Source organism: Stegastes partitus, unplaced genomic scaffold (genome assembly GCF_000690725.1).
Source record: "Stegastes partitus isolate 25-593 unplaced genomic scaffold, Stegastes_partitus-1.0.2 Scaffold1767, whole genome shotgun sequence".
Lineage (NCBI taxonomy): Eukaryota > Metazoa > Chordata > Actinopteri > Pomacentridae > Stegastes > Stegastes partitus.
The window spans coordinates 106,951-128,652 of NW_007579498.1; the positions used below are offsets into that span (position 1 = coordinate 106,951).

At 40.8% G+C, this 21,702-nt stretch overlaps 1 protein-coding gene across 1 annotated transcript in view; it reads left to right on the forward strand.

Moving 5' to 3' along the window:
* LOC103372498 (contactin-associated protein-like 2) overlaps positions 1-20,741 on the forward strand; it is a gene marked incomplete at its 3' end in the record, with an annotated part of 115,561 nt that extends 94,820 nt beyond the window's left edge. Inside the window, exons 15-16 of the mRNA XM_008302155.1 lie at positions 15,654-15,810; positions 20,614-20,741. Of these exons, the coding sequence (XP_008300377.1) occupies positions 15,654-15,810; positions 20,614-20,741 (285 nt within the window). The remainder of the gene's footprint in view (positions 1-15,653; positions 15,811-20,613) is intronic.
* Positions 20,742-21,702: the final 961 nt, after the last annotated feature.

Sequence of the window (21,702 nt, forward strand, 5' to 3'; positions counted from 1 at the left end):
AGACTCTCACGCTGAGCTGAAATTGAAACGAGAGCATAAAAATTTGGTAAATAACATAAAATATTTGGCCTTAAATGCTCCGGCGTCTCTGCTTTTCCAGTGCAATGTGGGGAGTCCTTCTCGTTCTTTTTATGAGCGCAGGAGGGGGTCAGTGGCTTTAAAGGGAGGCACTAACATGCACTGATATGCACTAATATGCACATGCGGTCACACCAGCTGCCAAAACGTAGAGCACCGAAGCTTACACTGCACACAAGTGTGACTGGTTTGCTTCCCATTTTATGCTATATTTAAGTTCAAAATCTTGTAAATTGCACCTCCAAGAAGTGATATAAAGGTATAATCACTGCAGAGATGACAGTGTTTAGAATTTTTTTCAGGCACTGTGACAAACATTTCCAACTACATGTGGATTAATGTGCTATAAGATATTTTAGGAAGACGAACCACATGCTCTGTCCAGAATATAACTGACACAGGAGGGAAAGACCAGACATACAAATGCAGACTGACACAGCCTCAAAGATTTTGCCTTACATTGTACCTCCCAGAGTGAGATGGCAAGAAGTGGAAAAGAGCAAGACAGAAATATAGCGACTGAAAGAAACAGAATGTGAAATGTGAAAAAAAAATGAAAATTATAAAGTGGTAGACTCGATGGCAGCCGCAGCCAACCTTTACAGAAATCAATAACTCAAGCTAAGATGGAGACAGCAGGACAGTGAGGGAAAAGGAAGGGAAGAGGGAACGGAGGGATGGGAATACCAAAGGGAGGAAAGCAGCTGAGAGAGCAGACAAAGCTGAAAACAGAGAATGAGTGTGTAAGAGAGGTAGAGTAAGATAAAGAAGGTTGCCTGCTCTTTGTGTGCTCAGGGAAAACCCAGCGGGTTAGTGGCTGAGGTCAGCGTCTTCACCTGTGAATCGACTGCAAACAAAGACCAGGCTAGGAACGAAGCAGAGGAGAAGGATGTAGCCGCCCGGATAAGAGAAGAGTGTCAGAGGTTATTCTTTGTTCTCCTTTGAAAGACACCGTGTATATCTCTGAAATGTCTGCGCTGTCAAAAAAAAAACCCACCCAACCTTCTTTTCACAAAGCTGGGGCTCTCACTGTCTTAGACTGTAATAAATGCTTGCAAGAAATTCTCAAGGCTGATACGATGATGAAATCCTCAAAGTATAATAGGCTTTTCCAGCAACCAGTAGAACCGCACTGTGTACTTGAGACTTGCAAGGCCGGAGCATTTTGTTACTTTAGCGTCTGTGATTTTCAGTCAGACACACGGTCACATGTCACCAAGGTTAAGCTACATGCAGGACTAAATCTGCATACCTCCGCTACGTGTTTAAATAAGCACCAGCAGGAATTAAGCCAAAGGGAAAGAATGCCACAAACAGGCAGGAATTAGACCTCCTTGATGATTGTTGACAATGTGTCCTTTTCCATCTTTGTTTCCCAGTCTTCTTCCTACAAAAAAAAAATGTACTCTGCACGTGACTTGATAGGTACGTTGTTTGATCACGCCACTTGAGAGTGAAACAAAAAAAATAAATAATAATGGGAAAAAGGAGTGGAATTGGAGTAGCAGTTGTTTGGGTAGCAGCACAGCTGGACCATAAAACAGAAGGAAAAAGAGGAGTCAGAATTTAAGAAGAAAAAAAAAATGTCTTTAAGGATAAAAGCCTGAAATCCATCATCCCTCTGACAACAAAGTGTTGCAATGATGAACATAGCAAGCAGTTGTCAGCAGGATACACAGCCCCTTCATGAGTAATACAAAGCCAAAATCCAGCAAGAGCTTCTTTGACAATTGATAGACACTAGAGAGACTTTTTCTGTTGTTTTGTGTCACAGCAACATGAAAGAAATTTAGAATTATAGTGTGTATGTGTGTGTGTGTGTGTGTGTGTGTGCGCGCATCGGCTCGTATGTTGGAGTATGTGGGCGTATGCGCGCGCACACAGTCAGTTTAAAGCCCAAATGCACCTCAATGCTGAACTGAGTTGTGTGGGGTGTTTGTATTGGGTCTGCAATTGAAGATTAGGTTAAAATGAATTCATTTCCTGATATTTTATTCAACCAACTGGCAACCTGTACAATGGCCAAAACACTAAAAGATAAACTGAAGGGTAAAAATGTGGCACCAGCTAGTGGAATCAGTGTGTTTTTTTTTATTTTTGTTTGTTTGTTTTACTGACAATGCTGTAAAATGCCATTTCATCTTTGGGCTTTACATAATCATAATCCTCTTGAGTTTGTGTTTACCAGGCTGCAAACACCAGAGCTGAGTGTTGAACATCTTCTCATGTGCCTCAATGAATATTTTGCAAAAATAATTATTCCCCTAAGCAAATGTTACTACCAGAAGATGAGTGTTTATGTCTCTGTCTGCTTTAGCAACCTGTCACCGAACCCAAATCTGAGCTAAAACCCCCATCTGACATTACAGACGCTGTATGACTCTTTTTCTTTTCTTTTTTTTTTCTATAGTGAATATTTTTCTCTGCATGTTGATTATAGAAAACGTGTAGGCTTTCTGCTTGAAGGCGCAAATGAGAAAATGTCATTCGCTGATGAAGTTGAATAATTATCAGAGCCACGCTTTCATATAAAACCTTGACTTAATGCAGAAGTAACATGACAGCACACGCCGGCTCGGCCCCATTTTTTTTTCTTCTGTCTTGATTAAGCACGATCGAATTAATGACATGAAGTTCAGGTGGTGACGATCTACCTGGAAGTACAGCATCAACTGTCTCCCGTTAGATGTGATTTTTCTCCTCGCAACATCCACACCTCACTTGATAACAATATATCACCGAGCGACTGTAAAGCTGCACCGTTTTTTTCGCTCTCACCCATAATCCCCCAAAGCATCTCTCTCACAGCCTATCCTTTGCTTTTCCCTTCTCACTTGTCATGTCCTCATCATGTGAGACTTTCTTTTTTTCTCTCTTCTGTTTCCGATCACTGTCTTCTCTAGGTGCCTGTTTGGTAAACTCTCCTCACCAGCCTCTCTCTCTGATTTACTTTTTCTCTGCCTCTCGCTTCCCTCCCCCCCCCCTCTGCCCTCGCCTCTGTGGAGTTGTTTATGCCCCGTTCATCCTCCTCTGTAATTATGAGTGTTGTTCACTGTATCCCCATCCATATGACGAGCCTGGCAGATATGCAGGGAGATGGATGGTGTGAGTAAAAAAGCGGAGTGAAAAACGAGTGTGTCTCGGCTGAGGCCATTTTCCTCATGACACATCTGTCCATCGGCCTTGACCTGAGGGGACACGGCACTAAATGTGACTTATAGTCATAAACGCGCAGACACACGCGTACTGATTGAGATTACCCCGCGGTAATGATGATTATGGTTGTTTATAGTCTTCAACCTACACTTTTGTCAGCTACAATGGCTGCCGGAGGTGTGTGTTTTTGTGTGTGCACATGCTAGATCGAGTGTATATTTTGGAGAGTCGGGGCGTATTTGCAGCAGAGTCTGGTTATTGTGCCCTTTATCAAGCAGACAAGCCAATTAGAGGCACAACCATTGATATTAATTTCCCTTCCTCCCCCTCTCTCTACTCTTTCCGAGGTGTTTTTCATTTAATGGACGGATACACTCGCTGATGACCTGTGAAGAGTTGTAGATGGGTGCAGGGGTATGCAGAGTGAATTTACTAGAGCAGAACATTGTGCTGAACAGTGGGTGTGAGAAGGAGGCTGGGCCTCAGAACTGTCAGGGAGGTGGATCCCGTTATGGGTGCTCTCAGGTAGAAACTGTTGAAATAACTCATTATCCTTCCCCAGGCTGTCTGCGGTGCGTTCTGATGTAGACAACGGCGATGTCTCACCTGACATTGCTCGAACTCAGACACCAGCAAACTTTTTTCCGCACTGTTCCTCTTTAACCTCTTCCCTCCATAATGTAAAGTCAGGATTTGGAGAATTTGTATCTGTCTTTTGCAACAGAAAACAACAACAGGTTGTTTAAGAAATCCATGTTGTAACATTGAATTGAGGATAACGGTTGTCTTGTCTGTTGTGTGTGTCATAGTATTTAACAGTTGACCAGTGGATTAAAGCAGCGACCTTCGAGGCTGAAAAATGAAGCCAACGTGAAAGTGCCAAAAACTGCAGTTCTTCACATAACCACTTGAGGATGTCTCATAAAGCGAGTCAATCCTCATACACCCTCATGTAATAATGTCCAACTTTACAGAAAAAAATGAACATGTTTACAACCTAGTTTTGTTCTCTATAGCTAAATTTCCTGTTCAGAACAAATGTGCTCAGCTGAATTTTTATACAACTCATAAATTTAAATTGTATTAAGGCTTAAATGTATGCATAATTAACCCTTTGTAGGGCACTCATTGAAATACTTAGAATTTTAAAATTTTAACCCTGGAGTGTTATTGGTAGATATAAGAGGACTTTTTTTTTTTTTTTTTTTTAACTTTACAAAACGTTTCAGATTTATGCTGCAAGTCAAAGTTAGGGCAGTTACCTTATATGATTCCTTGTTCATTTACTGTTTAAAAAAAAAAAAAAAAGTTTCAGATTTATGCTGCAAGTCAAAGTTAGGGCAGTTACCTTATATGTTTCCTTGTCCATCCAAGGTTTAAAAATAAAAATCCAAATAATGTAAGGATTAATTATTGTAAAAATACACATAAAGATGAAGGAACATTTATTTCCAAATCACCAGTCAGACTTATGGAATTTATGACACTTGTCAAAATGTCAAAATATAACTCTGGCTCACTCATGATTGGTCAGAGGCCATAGTGACTGTATCCTGACCTTCACTGATTGGCTGGATGAAGTCACATTTTTCTGCCTCCTGCCATTTTTAAAGCCTGCGGAAGGTACCTCATATGGTTCCTTGCCTGACAAAAGGTTAAGGGCGTGGAAACTGTGAGTGATGGGTGGATGTCATCATAAGACAGACCGCAGCTCAGAGACACCTCAGCTCCACGTACACTCCACCTCTTTGTTCATTGAGGATTAGCCGAGAGTATCCAGGCGCTGCCAAAATGACCCGACCGGAACCACCACACTGACCTTCAAAACTGCTCTTCAGGAAACCTACAGGTGACATCGGGCGACCTATTTATTCGTTTTATTCGGTCAATGGTTGCATCAGCCACTCACTCATGGTTCTGAGCATCCTCACCTACAAGACAAACAAAAGAGGCAACCACACATAAAAGCATTGCTTTGACTCTAATCCGCCTTTAAGTTATCTCACAATATTCAGATTCCCATTTCACGCACATTTACTCTACCAAGGGTTAAGAACTACAAGGACTTACAGATCACAGCCATTTTATATTTTGGTATGCATTGTAGCTCTTTGCAGATCAAACCAAAAAGGATAGACAGGCAGGGCGGGGCGTGTTTCAAATACAACTTCAGATCAGGATCAGAGCGAGGGGAGTTTGCAATTAGCATGGATTAAAGGGCAGATTATAGCGAGACTAATGAGAACATAAAGAGATTAGATGCCAGGAAAGAGTCGCGGAGACATGGGATAGATGGACAGATATGGAACATGGAGAGAGAGAAAAGGCCACTGAGACCAACTGATATGAGGATGCAAGGAAAAGGTGTGCGAGGCAGATATGAGAGAGAGTGAGGAAGAAAAGAGTAGCCGGGTAGAGCAAGAGATCCAGGAGTGCAAAGAGAAGGTAGAAAGACATAATAGGAAGAGAGATAAAGAGAAGCAGGCCTCTGGGACCAGGAGATATGAGAGAGCAAGGAAAAAGTGGAGAGCGTGTAGCAGAGAGAGGCCTAAATATGTGGAGGCTTTAGAGACGGGCAAAGTTGAGGTAGGGCCGGGAGGTAGGCAGGTGAGGTTCTCAAAGTAATTTGACGGATAGGTGGTTTGGGAGGGGAGAAGGATTGAGACAATAGAAAGAGACAGGGGAGCCGGGAAAAGTCTCAGAGACAGATTAAAAGGAGCACAGAGGAGAATACGCAGACACACATAGACTTGTACAGATAAACAAAGGGATTGAGACAAAAGAAGGAAGCTCGCAAATGCTCTGTCTTTCTCCCATGTACATGCACGCAAACACACACCAAATTATCTGCAGCTCTCGGGAGACATCCCAGGGCATAGCTAATATGCCTCTGTACAGCCTCTCCACAAAAAAAAACAGAGATGTTAAGGAGGATAGGAGGCTACCAGAGACCAGCGGGTGGAGAGAGGAGGCATCAGGCTCTCTCCACAACAAACAGAAATGCAAACAAACGAGAACAACAAAGAGCAAAAAAAAAACAAAAACGACGTCACCTCGACAAAGACGAATTGATCCGTGACTTCGTGTGAAACCTCTCCAAGACTGAAAATGTGTGTGTGTGTCTGTGTGTGTTGTCTTCATCCAGAACCTTTGAGAACAAGAGCAGGGGCTTATTTATCTGTGAATGAGCATGCACATTTTTGTTGTGTCTCCCGACGGTTGTTTTCAACCAAAGACAAGGGTTTGGCAGTGTACATAAGACTTATTCTTGCCTTAACCTTTTTTTTTTTTTCTCTTTTTTTTCTTAATAATACAGTCGCTGCTCTTGTTAGAGGAGAGAGAAGACGAGTATTGATTCACATTCGCGGCCCTTGGAGATCAGTGCAGGGAGTGGAATAACCGTATATTCTCGTCCATGCATGCATGCACCTTTGAGCTTGTACATACAGCTGACACACGTCAGTCAGAGGGGCCAGAGGAGGAATTCCATAATGGCCACTCTTTTAGGCGTGATGACCGAGGCAGGTTTATGAAAGAGCCAGATCTTCCGGTTATGAATGCCAGAATGGCATTTCGGCTCCATCTTCTTAAAAGCCACCACCTCGCACACTGGGGAAATGAGGGACTGAGCATATCGAGGGCCATTTGGAATTCACTGACCTTTCAGTTCACAGGCTGACTAGCAGGGGTGTGATCCCTTGATATTAGATACTATATGTGTGGCCTGGGTATTTGTGGCGTTAAATATGAGCACCTATAATGGATAATAAGAGTGTTCTGGACACATGTGCAGTCTGTGTGGACCAATCTGTGATTAGCACATGGACCTGATCTTTCACTTGTCACACAGCCCAGACCTAATGACTAACAACATATCTGGCTCAAACCCAGACTCAGTGTTTGGACATCAGAATGTATTCAGTGCAATAGAGACACGGTGTAATCTACTGCTATATCCATTGTGGGGGAAGATTTTTCTGCCTACCACATTCACTGAATTATTCTAATTGAACGCACTTGAGAAGAAGGAAATAAGCAGCATCAGTGATTTTTGGTCCTCTTATAGGTTTCATGTACACCGCACAGAGAGTACAAACAAATGGTCTCAAGAGCAACTAAACATAGTTAGAGACTGCATTAACTTAAATAAAACTCCCCAATATGTGTCACCGATGTGTCATTACTGCCTGATTTTGCACCTCATGTTCAGGAGCTGCACAGCATGTATACATCAAAACCCTTATACAAGCTCTGCTCAGCCTTTATTGTGTTCTGAACATTGTGGCCTTGTACAATGTCTTCTGAGCGGGCGAAACGACGCACAATAGGCTTACTAAAGAACCTTTTCAAAGCCAGTGTACACGTGGACCGTCCTCACAAATCATGATTTTCAACCTATTGCTTATTTTCCATCATTACATTTAGCTTATGGGATTATGTGTTTCTACAGGCACATTATACACACGAGAACACAAAGGTCACATGGCCTAGATGGGTGTAGACTTGATTATATTTTCCAATGCTATTTATCCCTTTTTAATAAATATCGTGTAAAGTTACCACTCATCACATACAGACAGACAAAATCCAAATGTCACAGCAATCATATCAATAATGAAGCACAGAACTGCTTCATAATTCATAACTAATTCAGCATTTTTCATTGATATAAAGAGCACAATAACAAAACTCAAATGGATCGTAGAAAACCACCAGATCTTCATGAAACTGCTAGATTATCTATAAAGAGAATATGCAGAACCTAATAAAACATCACAAATTCTCTGTTGTGTATTTTACTACCCATATTTTCCATTAACCACTTTTCAAAATAGAGTTCTCAGCACATACAGCTTGGTGCACATCTTTGAATATGCATTTTTATTTGCGGCTTCATTTCGTCTCTACATGATGTTCGGAATCCAACTCAGTCCGAACACTATGGATGCCATTTGTTTTAGTAGCAGACCTTCACAGTGAAGAGATGTGATCTTTCTGACATAGATATGAGTAGTCCGGGCACCCTTTTGGATCAGATTGCTTGGTAAAACATTGACGGCCGTGAGAGAAGGATGAAATTTTAAGGTCTCTTATCACTTTCGTGCTGTATCTTTTTTTTTTTTTTTTCTTGCTGTCATTACTCTTATCTCACAGCACCCCTATCCTTCTCCTGCTCTTTCTCTTCCTCTCTGTGCCTTTTGTCTTTTCTGTACACTGCTCTATCTGTCTTGACTTGGGGGAGCACGAGTATCCACCAAATACAGCCGACATGATGAAGATGTAGACATTAACCTCTCCGGATAAGAGTGGAGATAAATAGATGAGCGTGTCGGTAGGTGTGGCTGTGTGCATGTTCAGTGTGCTGCTGAAATAACGGAGAGATAACCCATCACAATAAGTAGTGTTCTGTGGCCGTCCCCGAGGACAGAAGAGGAACACAAACCCAGGCCTTATCAATCCATCATGTCTGTTTTTTCCTCCTCTCCTGTGAACATTTCTGCATGTTTGTTGGCGGAGTTGGCTTTGAAAGAGAAACAAAAGGACGAGGACGGATGTGGAGAGTAAGATAATAGAGATGATACAAACGTGACATTTTAGCTACGAGTGTTTATTGATCGTTAGGTTAAAAGGATACCATTTTCTAACAACTAGGATCCTATTTGTGTAGCTTGGCTATTATTTCTGTCTGCTTTTATAGCATTTTATTCATCAAATTAATTGCCCAGACGTGGGAATAGGAACAATGCAACGCTGTCACAACAACAGGGCATGTAAAAATCATAAAGGGGAATGATGGGAATGCTGGTAATAATGTCTTATTACACTCGAGTGTCTGTGTGTAGAGACAGCTATGTACGGCGGTGTACAAACAACTGCATCATAATTATACCCTTCACTTTTGTTTTCTGTATTACACAATACGAGTAAACATGTTATGAATCTGTATGATCATTTTGCTGCTTGTGCTTCTTACCAATGACTTTGTCTTTAGCTGTGTCACTGTATTACCAGGTCCCAGCAGTTAATTTGAAGATTTGTTCATTTTAGCAGTGATGATCAAAAGAATATACCGACTGGCTAAACCAGTGAATTGTATAACAATGATGATTTCATTACAATTCCTGCTGGGAAACCTTGGGTCATGGCATTCATGAGGCAGCACTGTCCCTCAAAAATTACATTCCTATACATTCTCCCATCCATTTTCTATTCTTTATCCTCTGGAGGGTAGCGGGGGATGCTGGAGCCCATTCCAGCTGACTTAAGGAGAAGGCAGAATCGTCTCTTAGCCTGTAACTAAACTGTATTCTCAGTTACGCTTTGAAGGAAGCATATTTTCTGCCAGATTACGTTTGCTTGTGATGTATCGCAAATGCATTTCTACTTATTTTTGTCATTTATTTTATTGCTTTACTGTCACTCCTTTTCAGCTAACCAGTCGTATATTAAATAGGGTAGGACTTGTAACCCGGAAAAAGGAGGACAAGCTTTAAACCTGCTGTGAAAGGGTTGAAATAGGGACACATGGACACATAGATTTGGTAATTAAGCTTCTAGCTTCCAGTTATTATTGTGAAAGTGTGAACCAAACCACAATTCTTTGCCAAACCTAACCACAAAGCGTTGGTGCCTAAACCTACTCAAACAACAAGTGACAACAAGACTAAGAACAATGATCCCACATGGATATCAGCTAAGTCTCCTGGGCAAAAGTCCTGTTGCTGATTTATGCGTCCATCCTCCTCACGGGGACTTTGTGGCTCCTTCAAACTGGCAGCCTTTCCTACTATGTCAGTCTTACATTTCAGGGAGAAAATGTGTCTCTTTTAAAACGCAGTTTATTTGTGTAGGAACCTAGAGTTTGGAACACAGGGTTGCATGTGGGTGTTACTTTGACACATACCACCCAGACCAAGAACACCTCCCCGTGGCAATGACATCCTCCAGTGGCATCGGCAGCACAATGCAACCACAAATATTTGCTCAGGAATAACTCAAGGACAAGGCACTTACCGGGTCTCTAAACTTGCCAGATCTCAATAAGATAGAACATCCGAGGGATGCAACCCCACAACCCACAGGACCCAAAGGATCTGATGCCAGACACCACAGGAAAACAGCCCAGAGAAGAGCTCTTTAAGGGGGCATACACAGTGTCAGACAAGTGGATTTTAATGTTGTAGCTAATCGGTGTCAACAGGACCCAACCTGTAATAACCCAAATTATCGTTTCATGTGGTAAACAATTAGGTGAATATCTACGAGATGAATGCGAAAAAAAAATTCCAAGACAAGGTACTGCTGTCATTATTTTGATCAGTTAATTCCTTTTTTAAAAATGTGTTTGACCCAAAAGGCCCACCTCAGCGTTTTATCAAATTAATCCAGAATCTTTCTTTCTGTCTTTTTTTTTTCTTCCCAGTCTGATATAATGTTGCATTAGCACAAGCACATACAGCTACTTCTCCTAACACTAATAATACTCTAGTGGGACTAATGATAATTATGGTGCACCTGCTTTTTAACCGCAGGACTTTTGCACATACAAACACACACACACACACACACACACACACACATGCACTTACACACACAAACATGCTGCTGAGCCTCATCTTGGCAGTGCCCTCTCTCTGCGGATCTCCATATGAACACTCTGCCAGTGTGATTCTATCTCTCCTCCCTCACATCTTTATCCATCCATGCTGTCATGCTCTCATCTCCCCCTCCACTCACCCTCTCCTTTCTCTCTCTCTCCTCTCCCCCCCCCTCTTACTCCTGAGTTGTTTGTTTTGGCAGAGCAAACCGAATCACACAGGAGACCTAAACTGGCACAATGCAAAGCTCCCATTCCACCTGATGCCCTGCTGTTACTCCTACACCACTTCTCCTGTCTTCCCCCCCCCTCTCCTCTCCATCTCTCGCTCTTCTCCTCACTCGGAAGAACATGCTATGAAATGGGTCAAGTGACTGGTAGCGTTAGTTCCGTGCTACTTTCTCCCACCTGTCTGAGAAACTTGGGCGAAGAGGGAGAAGACAGGAGTGAAGTGCGGTACGATGCGGCAAGGGAAAGCGAGAGGCCGAGCAGAAAGTGAGAAAACGAGACTCTGGGCTTATGGGGTGTTTGTTTGCTGCTGCACACTGCATGTTTTCGATCACTCGGGTGTTTGTCCCTTTGCCTCCGACGCAAGACAAGGTGACTCTTGTTTTTACAGTGTGACAGTCAGGATTGGATGCACCACATCATGACTGATATGGAATTTTAAGGCCTATAACTGATTGTTTCTGGTGGCTAATACGGATGCAACGATCAATAATATTAATTTAGCAAAAGTGTGGACAATAAATGTCTTTTTTTTTTTTACATTGACAAGTATTTTTCTAATACATCAATATATAGAGACATCCCATTCTCTAGAATAAAGAATATATACATTAGTATATCTTTACATACTGTTAAAGCCCTTGACCTGAAAAACATAAGAGCCCTGTGGCATTATTCATCCTCATTCACCGCATCCACTTACCGCTGAGAGAGAAGATGCAGGGCTAGTTGGTCTAAACCTTAAAGTGCACAAGAATTCAATCAATCAGACTGCACTCATAATTCTTATTTTTCCAGACGCATTGCTCAACTGGGCTCCGCCGTGACCAGCAATTTGCAATAATTCATAGCACTTTGCCGGTAGCCTAACAAGCTTCGTATATCCACACATAAAGGTGCTGGATTAAGAGTTTAAATGGAGGCACAGCAGTAGAATAACTGTGCATCCCTGCAAGTTTCTGTTCTGTTAGTTCAACAGGTGGTTGATAACATACTCCTACTCTCCCTCCCTCTAATTATGGCGAATTGTTTCACTTGTGGATACCAAGCATTGTTGCATTGTTAACTTGAGTAATATCTAACTTCAGCTCCATCTCATTCCCTCCACGGTGGCCATTGCTTTGTGTGTGGAGGAGCTCAGCCCCACCCTTGTGCAAACAGTAACCAGCACAGGGAGCAGAGAGGAGAAAGACAATGAGGCAAAATCACAATTCTAAGTAAACACTTTCCTCATTAATTTAAAGCCCTTAATGCACCTAAAGTTTTATATTTCACCTTTTATTTAGGAGAAACGGCTATTTTGAAGAAAGAACTACAACTTCCAGTAGCGTTGCAATACAACGTAATTGGACACGCCATGAAATATGTAGTTCTTCTTGGGGTTTACAACTAGGGTTGTGTTTTTGTATTAATAAACTAAAATAAACGGATTGAAGTATTGACAAATGTGCTACTGTTAAAGTATTATACGTGTAGTATGAAATAAGTGTAAAAGAGTACATCGTATTGTGGTATTTTTTGTGTTTTTATTTCAGACATCTTGATCCTTCAGGCTAAGGATCATCAGCTTCTTCTTCCAGGACTACCTCCTGGATTACCTCCTCTGCTCTGACAATCGTGTGGTGTTCAACATTGTCAATGGCAACGTTGTTAATGTAATCAATGGCAATGAAGTCAAAAATGGCCATCAAAGTAGCTAGCACCGGTTCATGCACTCTGTTACGGGTTATGTCTCAAAGCAGTTCATTAAATAAAGGAGCGGCTTCGGGATATAGCGCCTCAAACATCTGTTCCATTGTGTCCAAGCTGAATGGAATCAGGTTGGGAGGCATACCAAGGTTATCTCCTAGGTTGTCCATCTTTTTGAGCAGTCCTCTGTCAAATGTCGGTCCTTGCTGTTTTAACAATAATGTTGACTGGTCCAGTGAGTTCTGAGCCATGAGAGTCATCATAGCATCATAGCACAAGATGTGATTCTTCAATTTAATTCAATTGAAAAAACTTTATTTGTCCCTTGGGCTGTTATTTACAGCTTTACACTCCTGACAAGGGATCATATCAGCATCCAGCAGCACAAAAATGCAACATTCAGGTGTAGGTGCACACTGAGTAATTGCAACTTTCACCAGCATGGAGGTTAAAGCCAAAAGAATTAGAGAGAAGGAATGGCATGTTCCACAGCTCCACGGCCAGACTTGACATGGGGTCACTGTAGTTACATGCAATTACATTTTCAACCACTATAGCACCAGGATGCAGGGGAATGAATGAATTCAATGCACAAACATATTTATCACATCTAGTTACCTCCGCCAAGGTGGTTATTTTGGCTGGCATTTATCTGTTTATTTGTTTGTTTGTTTGTTTGTTAGTTAATATGCCATCATCAAAGCAATCACAACAATATAATTATAAATCAGCCATTGATACATGCATGTATTGTTGTACGTTTTGAGTGTATAGAGCTTGTGCCTGCACTACGTACAAGCTTCATGTGGATTTCGTTTTACAGTTTCTTTTGTTTCGCTATGGAAAGACAAATTTAAATGTGGAACTGTTTGATGGTGGAACCATTTCACTGATTATGATTTGCTGTTTTGGTCCTGTAGTAATAAGTTCATCCCCAGTGACAACATTACAGCCCAAACAATGAAGCACAACATGGAAATGCCAATAACTGCAATTTCCCTGAAATGGCCACTTAAGGTTGGCTCCAAAAGCGAGCATATCCCACATCGACCCCTGTGAAAATGCCAAACTTAGCAGTAGAAATAAACATGTTGACAGCTTGGTACAACACAGGGTTTTGGTCTCTACAGCTGATTTCCCTGTTCATGACAACTGCATGTGGGGTGAGTTTAGTCACCCATTTAAATTGCATGGCTTAAAGTTATTTTTATGGGTGTGGCTGCATTCAGTGACCTGTGTTGTCATAGAAAAGGGCAGTGGCCCAGGAAAGTTTATACAGTTCCACTTACACTCAGCCTCATTGCTAATTTTTGAACTAGCCGGAAGTTCGGGTTATTTTGGCGACCACATTGCTGTTTAGGAAACCTACGGATGGTTCATAGTTTATGGTTAAACCTCAGGCTGGTTTGTACTTTTCACATCTGCAAGTGTATGATGCTTGGGGTACTTGTGTAGACTATAGATGTAGCATAATGAAAACAACTCCATGGATCTCTGTGTGTACATTTGTAGAGTATAATTAAGGGTTAATGCTCTCCTCAGTTTTTGTGTTATAGTTACATCAGAGCCAGAAGGAGCTTGAATATACCTCATTGTATTTCACTTTGTACAACTGGCCACAGACCAACTTGAAGGACAATGACTTCACAATGTCTAGTTGGGTTGTTTGCAAAATAGGTTTCTGGAGGCTTAGTTGGCTGACTGTGGTATGGAACTACTGACTGAGAGCTAACTAACTTAAACTCAAACTTAACTTGTATAGAAAGACAACAACAACAACAGACACATACTGTATGTGTACGCATAAAGGACTGTGACGTCTCTTGGAGGGCACTGTTAATCCTATTGACAGTGTCTGAACTGTGGCTTGAAAAGAGATGAGGCTAATTCTCTTCATGAGGGCAATAAACCCATAAGTCACCAAGGCCAAACACGCACACACCTTCACACACAATATAAAAACACAGGCAGACACATCTTCCACCTGGAGATTAGGCCCAGTTCTGAAAATCAAGTGTAATAATAGACTATATCACACATCTCAATGCAGTTGTGCTGCATCAAAAGTCTGCTTCAATCCCCTTCTGTAAAATATGTGGCTCTGGAGATTTCATTGTCTCTGATGGAATTTGACAAAGCGATATTGACAATGCAGCTTATTTTCTTGGAATAAAGAGGGAAACGTAATATTGTTTCATACTCTCTTGCTGTTATTGTGATATATTGCCAGGCACCAAAATATTTACACCTATCTCTCTGCCTAGTTACTGTCCCATGCCAGAATACATTATCCAAGGCAAAGAAAACAATATTACATTTCTTATTGAAAAGCAGCGATCCTTCACCTCTTATCCACTCATTAAAACACACACACACACACACAGGGATGCACGCACACACATGCACATGTGGAGGTGTTTGTGTGCCAGCAGATGTGCTCTGAATTGACAGTGACAATTATATACACAAAGGTTCACACATACTAATGTAAAAGATACATGTAAATGCAGCGCTGAAGCTGTTTTAATAGATCTCTAAAATCGCAGGTGTGATCTGTGACTAAGTGTGCCTGCCAGTCTCAAAGGCATTAACCATCCAGCTGTGTAAAACATGCTGAGCCAATGAATCACATTCACCAGGCAGCTGCTAGTAGTCAATATATTTCACATTAACGCAACAAAAGCCTTGAACATTTCAACAGTTAATCACCCGTAACAGGAATGAGTTTGGACGCAACTTTATTCCCTTCACAAAAGCTCGTTTTGTCTCACTTTTCGACGAAGGGTCCAATGGTCATTGCAGTAATCAGCCAAAAGCCAGGAGGAGCACTGAGGACTAATGGGGATTGTTGTCTTTCTTGAGAGGAACTTACAGGGTTTTTTTTATGTCTGTGTTTGGTCCCCAGATGGAACCCCCTACACATGGTGGGTGGGCCGGGGCAGCGAGAAGCACTTCTACTGGGGCGGCTCAGGGCCCGGCATCCAGAAATGCGCCTGTGGTATCGACAGGAACTGCACTGACCCCAAGTACGACTGCAACTGCGATGCCGATGCCAAACAGTGGTAAGTCTCACGATCACATAAAGGTTCTGCATGTACTCGAACAGCTGACCTGTGATTAACTTCCTCACAGTTTCAGTTTTGCATTGATTTTAATTCAAGTCTTTAGAAACAGCTCCACTGGGGATTGGTGAAAAAGAAAATCTGTTAGAAGAAAAATGACACTTCTTTTCTGTTATATATTTGAATCAATTCATGAATGGTAGAAATGCCTTACTCTAACAGCATTCATTTATACCATTATTTTGATGGACCAAAAAGGGTGGAACTCAACCATTTCCAAGAACGTTTTCCGATGATAATCTAAGCCTTCAATTAGGGAAACATTGCCAAAAAATATTCACCCTTCATGGAAGTTTCTCCCTTAAATTGCTGTTCAACAATGAACCATGGTCAATTTCATTTGGCTTTTTGAACAAGAAATTACAGAAAAATACTCTTTTATGTCAAAAGGAAAAACTGACTTCTGCTGTGTGTCAGTTAATTTTAAAATTAAATATAAAATAAATGATTGCTTAAGTATTCACCCCCTTTAAAGTGACTCACCTTATTCATCACAGGTGAAGTCAGTCGGTACTAGAAGTCACACAATTAATGAAATGCAGATCATTTGAGTGTAGTCAGTGTATCTGAAGGGACTGTAGTATAAAGACACCTGTATCTGGAAGGTCCAGTCACTGATGAATCAGTACTCCTGGTTATAACTACACCGTGAAGATGAAAGAACATTCCAAGCAACTCTGTGAAATTATTGAAAAGCATAAGTCAGGGGATGGATACCAGAACATTTCTAAGTCACTTAATATCACTTGGAGTACATATACTTCCAACATTAGGAAATTGAAGGAATATGACACATTCATTAATCTGCCTAGAGCCGAAAATTGAACATACGTCCAAGAATGAGACGAGTGAGGGAGGCCACCAAGACACATATGACTCCTCTGAAGGAGTTCCAAGCTTCAACAGCTGAGATGGGAAAGACTGTTGCTCAGGTTCTTCACTAGACAAAGCTTTATGAGACAGTGCCAAAGAAAAGCCACAATTGAAAAAAACAAAAAAACTCAACTAGAGTTTGGCAGAAAGCATCTTGGAGAACCTTAAGTCAACTGGAAGAAGGTTCTTTAGTCTGATGAGATCAAGTTTAGACCTATCTACATGTACTCAAAGCTGTGATTGTGAATCACTTATTTTACATTTTATATTTGCTTAATAGCTGACATTACATCGTAGAAATCTGTTTTCACTTGAAAAATGAAAAAGGCTTTTTTTCTAAGCTCTTGTCAAAGAGACCAAATTCTAACTCTCTAGATCTAGGAAACTGACTTGTCTAAGTCTTTCTGACAACAAGAACCCTGAGTTTCAAATATCATGGTGAATTTCAAGTAGCAAAATTAACACTTTTTTGACATTACACTGTATGTATGCATGCAAGAATGGAAAATGTCATATGACACGTGTTATACTGTATAAAAATAATAAGTGTATTTGTAGTATTGTTAGTAATATTATTGTTGTTGTCTCTTGTGTTTCATGAGCACACTTGCTGGAAAACAACATTTCATTTTAGTTGACATTTACATTTAACATCTCAGAACCCTTCCAGGGCTGCAAGGTGGCTCAGTGGTTAGCACTGTTGCCTCACAACAAGAAGGTCGCCAGTTCGTGTCCCAGTGAGGACACCTGGGATCTTTTTGCATGGAGTTAGCATGTTCTCCCTGTACAGCGTGGGTTCTCTCCGGGTTTCTCCGGCTTCCTCCCACAAGGTCCAAAAAGATGTTGAGGTTAATTGGTGATTCTAAATTATCCGTAGACAGACTGGCGACCTGACCAGGGTGTCCCCTCCCTTCACCCTAAGTCAGCTGGGATCGGCTCCAGCGCCCCCAGTGAGGATTAAGCGATGTATAGATAATGGAGGGATGGAGAATCCTTCCATAACCCCTACTTAGAAGATCAGAATCAAAATGATATTACTGCATCAACTTTGTCATGAGATAAGATAAATTTGTCACTAATGCTAAAGTTTGCAATCGTGCATTAGTACAGAATCTGCCGTAACTGGACAGTCGGATGAGGTGTCTAACTTCAAAGGCCGAAGTGACTGAATGATAAATGCCACCATCAAGGATGTGTTTATTTAAGAGGGATGTTTTCCTGCAGAACCAACCGTTTGTGTTTCAAAGCTCTTTTAGCCAGCTGATGGATATTCTCATTAAAACCAATCGCGTCGCTGTCAATGGGTGCGTGCGTGTGTGCGCATGCCACATGTTTGTGAGTAATTACTGAGTGTTAGCAAGAAGAAGAGATTTCATTTGCTTTCATGTCTCCCTCCTCATCTCTAAAACTGATGAGATTACAAATAATTCTTACACTGTCTCGTTCTCGCCGTTAATATTTTATGCATTAATGCCTCATTGTTTGGCTGAGTGAGTATTTGAAATATTACCAATGCAACAGTTTCTACTCATTACCCATATTTTTGGCAGCACACACATACACACACACACACACACACATATGCAGGCATGCTTACTCAGATGCACACATGCCTCCATAAATTAGATCTCTAACTGTTTCATGTCCAAATGGCATTGAATGGCAAACAATTCAAATCGAGTTATGTGAAGAATTTATAGCAGAATACGTTCCGTTTAAATGCATTGCCACTTCGATGGCTGTTATTTATGTATTTAATGTTTGCATTACTGTTACTGTATTGTCAGCTGGATAATTAATGCGACGGCAAGATGATTTAATGAATTATTTTATTCTATTTTATGTGGATTCGCTCAGTTCTCATACACCACATTTTTTTTCCAATCCACATATTAGCCTGTGTTTTCTGTCTGTCACTGCTATTACCAAATTATTCAATTCTAATTTTTATTTTATTTTTTTTAATTTACGCAGCAGCAACTCTGACTTATGACTATATAATACAGAAAGGGTGGAAATAAATGAAGACACACACACATATATATACACATAGATGCTCATATATACAATCACACAACCTATACTGCATAACCTAACACATATTATATACAGCCACACATTTTCAGTAAGATATAAAAGAAAAAAGTTGAGTAAAATTAAAAATATATGTATATTTGCAAGCACTGTAGATACACACGTGCAAATTCATTAGTTGTTAAGTTGCCACTATACAGGTAACCACCTTTTGTTTAAAACGTACACGCATCCATATTTATATTTAAACATACATATCTGCTACTATTTAGATACTGTATATGTGCTGTCAGGAACAGAAGTATTCCCTGTTCTCCATGCTTCTACACTGAAGAAGGGAAAAAAATGGTAAATGTGCTGGTAAACTCAATAGTACAAGTCTTGTGGAGGACCAGAAAATATTTTGCATTGTGAGGAGAGAAAAAAAGTCCTTTATTATTGCACATCAGGTCAAAAGCGCTCTCCAGTATGTAGGCGTACACGTCTTCGCCTCAGTGATCAAGCAGAAGACTTGACCGTAAAACCACCTTATAGAATTTACCACGAGATGCAAAGACCTTGGAAGCCTCAGCGTCGGAAAAGCTGGTTTCTTTTTGTATGCTTTTGTAGAGCTCTGTGGTCTGACGAAACTAAGCTCAACTTCAGTCAAAATGATGGAAAGAGGAATGTGTGGAGAGAGAAAAAAAAAAAAAAAACTAACAGCATAACCCAAAGCATCCAACCTCATTTGTCAAATTTGGTTCTGGTTCTGTTATGGTTTGAGCATGAATGGCATCAATGGAACCGGGACGCTGGCATAGTGGATCATTATGCTGCTGACGGAAGCAACAGGCTTATTGCAGAGATATGCAGGTGCATTGTGGGTGCTGAGATTCAGCCAAATGCGTCTAGACTCAATGGACGACATATGATTCAACAGGACAGCGATCCGAACTTCACAGCCACAACGACCGAAGAGAGTTCCAAAGTATTTCCTGGCATTCCTCTTGTCTGCAAAGAGCGTTAACAGGAAAGTCTGTGAATTCAAGAGTTAATGTGGGCTTTTCGCAAAAACATTACGTATGGCGACTTTGTACGATTTCATGTGCATTTACTTTTAAACATCTTAACGTTTGGCCGTTGTGTGTTAAAGATTTAAATCCACTCATATTACAGCAGACATTTCACTTTAGTATCCTTTTTTAATTATCATTATTTCAAAATGAATGTGCCAATGTACTGATCCTATCAAATAAAAAATACACAACTCCCAAATGCATGTGCACACACACAATGAGTCAAAACACCATTTTCATGTAGTTACCCTTATTATATGTAGCTATATTACAGCTGGTACAGAATCTAACAGCACAAAGGAAACAGATACGCTTTCCCATGTTGGATGCTCTACAAATATCATCGACATGCCACGACTGCTTCCATGAGATATTTCCTGTATATTGTATCATATGTGTGAACAACCGCTATGCTTCATAAAAGATTATTATATCTACACAGCCGCCATGTGATGCACACTATTTTTCCACCTCCCATTTTTCATCGTTTCCTTCTCTCACTTATCTGAGCGGAATCGCCTCAAAGTAACAGAACTGCTAATGGAAAGCGGATTTGGCGCAGTTGTAAATAGTCTCAGCTCGTAATCGCAAATGTTGTTTTATTTATCTGAGTTGCAACCTCAACAAAGTCTGAAATTAACTCATTTTGAAAGGGTTAAAAAAAAATACAAGAGGGTTTCTTTACATGGAGATCTTTCAGATTAAAAAAAAAGCAAGATAAAAAGAAGCAACATGACTTCTGTTCAGTCTGCATATTTTCTTTTTCCTTTTTGTCTTACAGGAGAGAAGATTCTGGTCTCTTGATATATAAGGAACACCTGCCAGTCAGCCAGGTTGCCGTGGGTGACACCAACAGACCGGGCTCCGAGGCAAAACTAACTGTCGGACCACTCCGTTGCCAAGGAGATAGTAAGTGTTGTGTCACTGATGCATACTTTGCTGTGCAGTAGTCGATGCCTATTTTATCAACCATCTATACCATGTTGAGTGATGGGAAGCTTGTGCAGCATCGTGTGTTGAAACCGTATAAAAATGTGGATTCACTTTGCCCAGAAACTGACCAGACGTACTTGTGAGGATGGTCGTTGATATGAAAGTGCTTGAATCAATTATATATTTGAGCCACTAGGTGTTGAACATTCACAAAATGAATGAATAATGATTAGTTGACCTGCTGCAGAAAATTAATTTGAAACTGTTTCGTGTCGAGTTAGTCATTTTTTTTTCAGGCAAAAATAGGAAATGTTTACTGGTTCCAACCTTCTGAATGTGATGAATTCTGACTTTAAACTGTTGTTTAGGCACACACACAAAAAAACAAATTGAAGAAGTAACTGTGGCCGCTAGGAAACTGTGTTTTGCTTTTCTCACTATTTTCCTGCAGTTTACAGACAAGGTGCTTGATTGATTGCTGGAGAAAATTAATTTTCAAATGAATTAATAATGGAAGTAGTTGTTGCAGCCCTTATATAACAAGTGGCAAACAAGAAGTAGTTTTAATCAAGTATTCGCTTTGGTTACTGATTTGACATTCCTTGAAAAACAACAGCTTTTGACATTTATTTGTGCAAACGGCTGAGTTGATTTAGCTTATTTAAGAACATCCACTGAATAGGAACAGAGGATCAGTGTTGTAGCCAAGAGATACATCACACTGTGGTTTTAGGAGGATCTTAAAATGAACCTTAAACCTGAGAGGAAGCGACACAGGATGAGGTGTGCGCACTTTGGATTAGCTGCAGGTGGAACCTCTGAGCGAGGTGGGGGGACGGCAGCGACTTTGGCCTAATTGAGAAGAAATAGGTGCGTTAATGACCGTCTCCGAGTCAGCTTCAGAGAGCAGTGGTTTCCTTTTCTGAATAATTCTCAG